Source organism: Dryas octopetala, chromosome 1 (genome assembly GCF_963921425.1).
Source record: "Dryas octopetala chromosome 1, drDryOcto1.1, whole genome shotgun sequence".
Taxonomy (NCBI): domain Eukaryota; kingdom Viridiplantae; phylum Streptophyta; class Magnoliopsida; order Rosales; family Rosaceae; genus Dryas; species Dryas octopetala.
In genome coordinates, this window is record NC_141366.1 from 8,300,482 (window position 1) to 8,310,048 (window position 9,567).

General features: G+C 35.6%; 1 protein-coding gene across 4 annotated transcripts; it reads left to right on the top strand.

Moving 5' to 3' along the window:
* Nucleotides 1-764: 764 nt before the first annotated feature.
* On the top strand, nt 765-3,955 carry LOC147297329 (putative ribose-5-phosphate isomerase 4, chloroplastic). 4 transcript variants are annotated; one of them, XM_086248504.1, is made up of 10 exons: nt 765-1,015; nt 1,048-1,079; nt 1,589-1,716; nt 1,989-2,058; nt 2,397-2,498; nt 2,694-2,789; nt 2,884-2,940; nt 3,085-3,202; nt 3,295-3,361; nt 3,554-3,955. In XM_086248504.1, the coding sequence occupies exons 1-10, from the start codon at nt 877-879 to the stop codon at nt 3,630-3,632; spliced, it is 888 nt and encodes a 295-aa protein (XP_086104630.1). In that variant the 5' UTR covers nt 765-876; the 3' UTR covers nt 3,633-3,955. The 4 variants fall into 4 exon arrangements, with proteins under 4 accessions (XP_086104630.1, XP_086104621.1, XP_086104607.1 ...); XM_086248495.1 differs by having other exon boundaries at nt 802-1,079; XM_086248481.1 differs by having other exon boundaries at nt 1,006-1,083.
* The last annotated feature ends 5,612 nt before the right edge of the window (nt 3,956-9,567 follow it).

Consider the following 9,567-nt stretch of genomic DNA (forward strand, 5'->3'; position numbering starts at 1 on the left):
AATGTTGAATTTTTTTCTCTATGCCGCGGCTAATGTTGAATTTAACAGATATTTGACATGCTATAGTGTTACATTATTAATTTATGAACACATATTGAAAGAAAAATTGATCTTTAGCAATAGTTCAGATTGATAATATAATAACATAATATATTACTTTTAAGATAAATTTTCATGTGTTACCCCATATAGTAGGCCATACCATGATGCATCCATTGTACACTTTTTAAAGGACCATGATTTATTTAATAGTCGTTGGGAGTTATTGGTATGCTCTACACTACCAAAAGATGAAAAGAACCTGATTCTACAATCATTAGGGTCACTCTCTTTTTGAGGCTAATCGATGGCCTTCTCCATGTGACAATATCAAAAGGAGAAGACCCTGCCTAACCGTTGGTTATTGATTCCATCTATTTGGAACAATAGTGAACCCACAAAAAGAAAGTTGAGAATTGGAAGGAAAAGTGAACAAGTGATGATGTTTGAGTACCAAGATTGATGCCCATCTGCCATCTCTAAGCTTTTATAATTTGTATTTCAATTCCCTGAAAAAGAAAAAATAAAAAATAAACAAGCATTTGGGATGGTAGAAAAAGTAGAGACGGACCTGGGCGTAGTCTTTTTGGGCTGATATTGGATTGTTGACCCATGTCCAAAGGTCCACCTATTTCTTTGACCAAAGCCCACGAATACACATATTGGCAGCAGCCCAGCGGTCCCACATTTGACTGGTGCTGAAGATGTAGTGGTGGTTTGAAGTGAAGGAGAGATATCGGAACTGGTTAGAGTTTAGAGCGCCAATCGAAAGTTTATTCTTATCTGTTATCTGTTATCTGTTATCAGTTATCAGTTATAGTCAAAGGAAGAGTGAGGATGGCATTGGCATCCATAGCAATAGCATCATCAAATCCCGTGCATTCGTCTGTAACTTTAGCAATTGGCAGGGGAAGAGGAGGAGGCAGCACAAGGAGCTGGAGGAGGACCCAATGTCTAAAGATTACTGGGTCGAGTCTCTAAAGATTACTGGGTCGAGTCTCCCTGATGCCTCTGCCCTTTTCCAAGCAGCTCACCACACTGTATGTATGTCTTTATTTCAATTGGATGTGCATGTTTCTTATTAATTATTATTATTTCATTTGTTTACATTTTAATTTCTCTCATTTCAAAAATTTATTCTTGTTAAGTGTTGACATCTTCTGTTTCTCATTATTTTCACATTGCAATGTTTATATACCTCAAAAGCTTGAAAAATCCATTTTGATTGGTTTTCACTTTTCATCAAATTCTTTTTTCTTATTCATATTCTTATTTTGGTAATATATCCAAAATCAGTTTCTTTTACTCAATTTTCTCAGCAACTTGATGGAGGGCTTGGTGATGTATGACACTCGGAAAAATTAGTGATTGTTAATATGAATGATTAATGAAGTATATATACTGCATACAAATTTGCTTGCAATTAGTGAAAGGAGAAAGATTGGCAGGAATTATAACCATCTTTTAACATTTCTTTCTTGCTGTGATGATTTGTATGATTGCTATATGTAGGAATTAATTGAAGGGAGATTCATATTTGACTTTCTAGGTGGATACATACATTAAAAGTGATATGCTTATTGGGTTGGGGTCTGGTCAAGCTTCTGGTATGGCCATACAGTATATAGGTCTGCAACTTGGTGCAGGTGCTTTAAAAGATATAGTGGGGATACCGACGTAAGTATGCATTCTTTCACCTGATTATGAATTGGTAGTTCTTTTTTTTTTTCCTTCTTTTCAAAACGCCTCTGATTTTTGGGATTCTTAATATCCCTAAAATGAGTTTGGAAACAAGTGATGTCCTAGGATCATATTGAACTGAGTCTTTCTCAGCTCCATTAACTGGTGAAACTGAGACAACTTGGGAAAACTTGTCTTTGTCATGTGAAGCATTGTACTTTCTTTCCTTCCTTTTTACACTATCATGAAAAAATGTTGCTTTTATGCAGGTCCATAGAATGTGCAAGTGAGGCAGCAAAGGCAGGAATTCCATTGGGTCACTATGAGGATTGTTCTCAAGTGTGCACAAATTCTTAACATCTGAAAATTACCTTTTCATAGAGGGTTTGTGAGTATTATATGTTTTAGAAGGTTATCCTTGCCTGTTAGTTGGAGAAAATACAAGTGCCATGTCTATGCATTCCCTTTTGGGTTCACCAAAAGAAAAGCTACACTGGAATCAAAGAATTCTGAAACTTATCAAGACATGAGAACTGAAATGATATGTCGTAAAAATATTATTATTAGACATTTTCTTAACCAATGTTCCATGAACCATTCTCAATGTGCGATCAATTTAAGATTTCCCTTAGAATTTAAACCTTAGAAGAATATCATTTTAACTTGCTCCTTTGTAGATTGATTTTGCATTTGATGATGCTGATATTATAGAAGAAGGAACACTTATTGCTGTCATTGGGAGAAGATTGAAGGGCGAGGAGTCCGTAATCCAGGAGAAGGTGAGTTATGATTTGTTACCTGTCCTGTTTATATGGACTTTTAAAACTCAAATAAAATTTCTCACAACCATGTGAGAATTGATACTGTGCAATATTATATTTTGTTCACAATTATCCAACTTGCACAAATTGATATTTTATGTTGCTTAATATGAAGCACTTAATGGAGAACTATATCTTGCTTTTCATTTGCAGTCAATATTAAACACAGCCAATAAACTTGTGTTCATGATCATGGAAAAGCAGTACAAATGTGTTTCGGATGGTTCCATTCCAGTTTTAGTGAATCCTGTAAGCAGCTATACTCATCACCTGTTTTAATTTAGCAAACCATGAAGTACTAGAAAAAGAGAAATATTGTCTGAACACTCAAACTAAATTTCAGTTCAACTGGTTGGAGACTGCTGAACAGATTGATGACCTGTTTTTGGGTGATGCAGAGGTATGCTCCTTCATTGTTTATAAAAGAAAATACAACTTCACAATAAAATATTGTTCATGAGACTGGAGGTGCTAGTATATAAATTGATATCATAGACTCAATCTTGTATTTCCTAATGATATTCCCTTTTTATCTCTTCTGAAGGTATGGAGGAGACCATCGATTGGGCTGGCAGGTCCTTTAGGGGGTGACTTCCCACTAGTCACCAGAGAAGGCCATAATGTTCTTGATGTCATATTTACATCTCCAATACTAAGCCTTGGTAGGTCTTATAATTCTGGTCTTTTCTAGTTTGAATATATGCTTTGTGCTTGAAGTTAAGCTTGCATGACTCTTTGTGAACTTCAATTGTAGATGAAGTATCAAAGAGCCTTGATGAAGTTGATGGGGTCGTAGGGCATGGAATCATTTCCAAGTTCCCGTTAAGTATTTTGTTCCCTTGTAAACACTTCTCTGCTTTTACAGATGTTGTATACATTTGCTGTATAATATATATATATATAAATAGGTACATATAAAACTAATTCCAAGTTTCATTTCTTAATTTCTTTAAATGTTTATTAGGTAGGATATATAAACTAATTCTTGTGGCCTTACTACTGGTGAACAACAGATGCACAGCAGTAATTGCTTCGGAAGGTGGACTGTCTGTTGTTGATAATCTGCCAAAGAATGCTGTAAAGGGACCATAGTAGCAAGAGCCTGCATCATATACTTATATGTTTGCTCTTGTTTCTGCACAGAAGCTTTCTTTCTGTAAGGATATTACTGCTACATACAAAGCACAATTTTTAGTGTGGCATTGCCAATTTGCCATATGGCTTAGTTTAGTTGTACCGGCCCATTCTATGTATACAGTGCATGTAATGCTGTGCTGGTGGCATACCATGTTATGGAGATATGCTGTATGTGATGACTGAGGTGGGATTTGGGTTGGATGAACCTAACTAATTTGGGCTACTCGGACAATATTTGATAAGTTGAACAAATAGAGACAGAGGAATCTATAACCCAAGATTTGTTTGTAATAGTTATTGAGAATTTTAGTGTCAATTTGCCTAATCTGCCAAGTTGTTATAAAATTTGGGAATCCAACAAAGGCGAAGAAACCGAAGAAATTTGGACAAAAGCAGATAAACCTTTCATGAATTCCTCGGGTTATTCGGACTGTAAGGTATAGTTTTTTGGACCGTAGCATTTCTGATTAAGACCAATCATTTGACATCTAAACTTAGAACTGCTCCTTAGAAGTTATTAAGGGGCTGGTTTGGTTTTGTCAATTGCCACATTCAAATATTCTCAGCAAGTCAGCATGCATGTCTGCCGGTCTGGGTCAACATATGTATGCTTGGAGCGTAGCATGGACTATAAACAAGTAAAGCCAAAACTGTCAAAACACAACATAGACTAATAGATATATATAGCACGGACCATTGCAACCTATTACGTAATTTCTAGGAAGTGGCAAACATGACAATCTAGAAATTAATGACAAGTAATTGTTGGTTAATTCGCTGACTAATTAGACATTGTTTTTCCACAAATAAAGGTTTTCCTTTAATTTCACTTTCTTCGGCATAGGAAATTGATCAATTTAGGGGGGTGTATTCATTTAGGATTTTAATGAGCTTTTGTAGAGTTTTTAAAAATCATTGACTTTGGTAGAGTTGATGGATTTTTAATGACTTTCATAAACTCTACATAGACTTTGACATAATTCTATTTAGAGTTTCTCTGATTTTTCTTATAGATTTTGAAGAATTTGTATAAATTTCTAATAACTTTGATATAATTTTTTATGATTTATTTTAGGATTTCTCTAATATGTTTTTTATTTGTTTGTCATCTGTGAGTAAGTGGAATGAGGATGAGCTTCAAGACCGAGATGCAAGTGTTATAAATTCTTCTAATATTGCAAACAATATAAAAAGTTGGGACTAAAATTGTAGGGACCAAAATTATTTTGTTCCATAATTTATTATAAATGTTATGAATTTTATGTTTTTATGTTATTAGACTGTCAAATATTATGTTTTAACGAGTTGTTAGAATTTGTCTAATTGAATTGACAAGTTGAGAACATTATATGATGTGGTGGCCGGTAACATTATTTCTCAAATTATGAATATATAATCTTGTGATTTTGTCGAATACTTAAAGACTATGAAGTGGTTGATTTGAATATCTTGTTGTTACATTGCATTGTGAAACGCTGTTGGTTCCAACCCAGGATGAGGAGTCAATTAATATAAGAGGATATAGTAATTAGAAAAAATAAATAAATTAAGAGGTGGGTGAAGAGATAAGATTAGGGGATTTAGCATCACTCTTTACAAAAAAAAAAAATACCACTTTTTTAATAGCTTTTTAATATTTGAAATCCTTAGAAATCTGTGAGGGGAACGCTGGAGAATTATTGACTTTAATATAACATAATTTACACTACAAAGTCCATAAAAGTCTTTTAAAGTCTATCATTTAATAAAGTCAATGACTTTTTGAATACCATATCACTTTTATAGACTCTCTAAAAGTCTTAATTGAATACCATAGATTTTTTAAAAGTCTTGATTGAATACCACCAAACTTTTATAAACTCTTTAAAAGTTTTGATTGAATACCATCAGACTTTTTAATTCCACTAAAGTCATTTAAAATTCTAATTGAATGCACTCCCTTAGTATCAAACGAGGGTTCTAAATTCAATTGTGATAACTAAACACGGACTTAGGCCCAGTTTGGTATTGATGTAAGAAAAAACAGCTGTGAAGTAAGACAAATGTGAAGTAAAGTCATCTGTAAAGTAAATCAGTTGAGTGTTTGGTAAATTATGTTTTCAAAAGTGCTGTGAGTACAAAAAACAGTATCAAAGTGTTTGGTAAATGTTAATATAAAAATGTCGTGACTGTGTATAATTACTAAAATGGACATGATGCTGAAAGTGCATTTCACTTATTCGTTTGGTAAAAATAAAATGTTTTTTTACTTGTTTTTAAAATTTTTTACTACAAATTTTTATAAGAATAACATTATTAAATAAGTATGCCAATTATTTTTTTAGGTATATTATAATTTTAATCGTATAAATAAAATATCATAATTAATTATCACAATATAAAATATAACTAACAATGGACATATTTTTTAATTTAAAATAAACAAATAAAAATTATAGAAATCAATGAGGGTATTATGGGTAAAATAAAATATTTATTATTGTTATGAGTTACTGCAGCTTTCAAAAGCACCTAGAAACCTACTTTCTGTTTTTGCTGTGGGGAGTTGAGAATTGTGGAAAAAATCAGTTTTTTATTTTTTTACCAAATACCAAAACTATTGTAGATGATTAAGAATTGTCATCCACAATAACTTTTGGGTCCTTCACTACAATCTCAAATGGGGCTTAACCTAATACTTTATGGCACGAGCTGACGATGACAATCATGCACCATTTGTATCTGTGTTCCACCCCTCTATTTCAAGAAGATTCGCAGTATGTAATATAAATAAATTAAATTGTGATAAAATAATGATCCGATCTCTTTTAATATAATTAAATAAATTAAAACAAGTTATATGTTTCATATTTTTGAAATTGATCATTGGGAGGGTAAATTCTTGGGGAGTCTAATTAAGTAGTAATATTAAATGCAGATGTGCACGTACACAAGAGCACGCCAAGGTTGATTGCAATCTGCAAGCTAGTCCTTCAAAGTAGGCAACCATTCGAGACCAAATTGATCACCTGACGTGATCTACAAATTAAAATTAAAGCCGGTCTGGTCTGGTCTGGTGTGTGTACTAGAGTGAGACTGTCTAGCTAGAGGCCAATGGTCAATAAGGAAATTTCAAGGTTCATTAATTTATAGAACTCTAGCAGTTGCAGTCAATTTGGGTTGTCCAGTTAACTATGGTTAATGACTTTCGACTCACGCTTATCATTGTCATTTTCTGTCGCATGTGGTCATGACTAGTTTAAAGCTTAAAACTGCTTAATATATTAATTTCATTGGTACAACAGAATCGATGAATGACAACGAAATAAGATTGAATCAATTACCAGATCGAATATTGAAAAAATAACTTAAAACATCATGAAAAATGAGATAATATTACCTTGAAAAGAAATGGCTCATCCGCCACTAGGGTCACTACCTACGTACCCTACTTCCAACATAAAAGCAACAAGACCTTCGAGAGGAAAAACTATTATCTACAATACAATCACGGTATAAAATTTTCTGCACATAAAACTAGTCACGTATCCTAATGTGTAAAGGATTGAATGTGAGAAAAAGGTGTTAGGGTAAATTTCAGAATGTGTTGTTGTAAAAGAAGATTAATTTGTTCCCACTATATTCTTGAATATCGTTCTTCTCCCAAGATATAACTCTTGGAGTTGTTGAGTGCAACCCAAAATCATGTGCACTCAAAATAGTCAAATACTATAACATAAAGAATATTAACAAAATATATAGCTGGAGTGGTACATAATATCTAGAGTGGTACTTGCATCGGAAAATGCCAATCGCAGCCACCATCTTATGGATTGCCTTTCTCCCTAATCTCGATCATATCACATCCAAGTATCCAACTCTACGATCCTATTCTTATATAGGCATCACATCCAAGTATCACTATTAATAATAACAATTAATCTCATAATAGTCACTAAATCATTAAAATAATAAACCATTATTATTTAGAGAAAAGTCGTATACATACAAGAATTTTTTTTTTCCCTTTGTGCGGGAACGAATAACTTAGAGAAAATTTCTATTGTAGAAGAGGAGCCTTATGTCAAACACTAGGAAGAGGAATTCTCTCATTACCATGGTCCATGAGCTATCTATCCTATGAATCTATTCTCCTAATTAAGTGTTTAGGTACATGCTAGCTATTAGTTTCTTTATAATGTCGAAAGAGGTACTAAATTTGACTTCCCCTCCCATATTAAAAAGAAAAAAAGTGTTTAGGTTATTCGATGTTCATAATTTGTTACGTACTTATCTAAGACCAAATCTTTTGTTTTCAAACTTTGGGTTTTTCTTTTTTTTAGAAAATTATGGGTTCCAAGTTCCTCCATTCTACAAGTTTATAGCTAGAATTATTTTTTATTATTATGTAGATCGTAAATCCATGATAATAAAATGACTGGTGTACATGCCTGTAAAGAATAAAGAATGAAACATTTCACATGCAAACACATTGTTTTGGGTTCTTTGTTTAAAGTTTGAGATTAGGAATTAATATGCATGAACCTTCGTGGTAGGGAGAGGCAATATTAATTAAGGGTTAATTACATATATATAACTTAATTATACATCACTTATCAATTGGGTATCTCAAGTTTAAAAACTTTCATTAGGGTACATCAACTTATGTTTTTTGTCAATTGAATACCTCCGTTAGTCTGACCGTTAGTCTAACCGTTAACTAATAATGTGGTGCTGATGTGGCACATTCACTTGGCATTTAAAAATAGACAGGTGGATAAAAATTAATTAAAAAACCTAATTAGAGTTTAAAAAATGATACAAAATATAAAAAATAAACACAAAATTAAAAAATGAAAAAAACAAAAAATGGCTGAAAACCCAGCAACTTCACCCTCAACCCTTCTCTCTTCGCCTCCCTCCCCCTCTCTGGCCAGCAACTCGCAGCCCACACCCTCCTCCCTCCCCCTCCCCAAGTCCGCCACCCTCCACATGCACCCACTGACCACCACCACCGCAAACCTCCAACCGTAGCCATGACCCGACAAGCCCAAGCCCAAGCCCAAACCCACCGCCTCTCTACCTGTCACCGCCACCCTGCCAGCCTCATCATCGGTTTCTGCGCGCCATGCCTCCGCGAACGCCTAGCCGGTCTCGACTCCGCCGCTCACCCCGAAACCCCAACCCGGAACCCACATTCCGGGTCAGAGCTCCGACGCAGCAAATCATGCCAACAACTCTCCAGACCCGACTCAGCGCAAGTCCTAGCTCAGGCCCAGGACTAGATTTATCAGCCAACAACCCTCCATACCCGACTCGACGCAAGTCCTGCGACGTTAGGGCTCGGAACACTCTCTCGGAGCTCTTCAACATCGACGACGAGCGCAAAGGCCTACCCAGAAAGTTCGAGGTCGAATTGAAGGAAGAGGACGATAATGGAAATGTGCTTAGGGTTTCTGATGCGGAGTTCAAGACAATGAAGGAGTTGAGTAAATAAAATTGGGGGTGAAGGGCGTCGGAGAAGAGGAAGAGGCTGGGTTGGGCAGGATAGGGGCGGGCTGGGGTGGGGGGGTGCGATGGAGCTGGCTGGGGTTGAGTGGCAGAGGGAGGGGCGGGGATTGGTGGAAGAAGGAGGTGTTGCAGAGGGGAGAGGAGGCAGAGAGAAAGAGAAAGAGAAAGTGAGAGGAGGGAAGTGGGTCGGGTCTGGTCGGGGTGGGGTGGGGTGGGGTGGCGGGGGGAAGGTGTGGCCTGGGTTTGGGGGGGAAGGACGGGGGATGTGGAAGGGTGGCCTGGGTGGGGGAAGGGTGGGGGAGGAAGGGGGAATGAGGGGGCTAGGTGGGGAGGTGAGGCCGGGCCTGGCTTCGTTTTTTTTTTTTTTCAATTTTATATAATTTTAAGGATTTTTTTGATT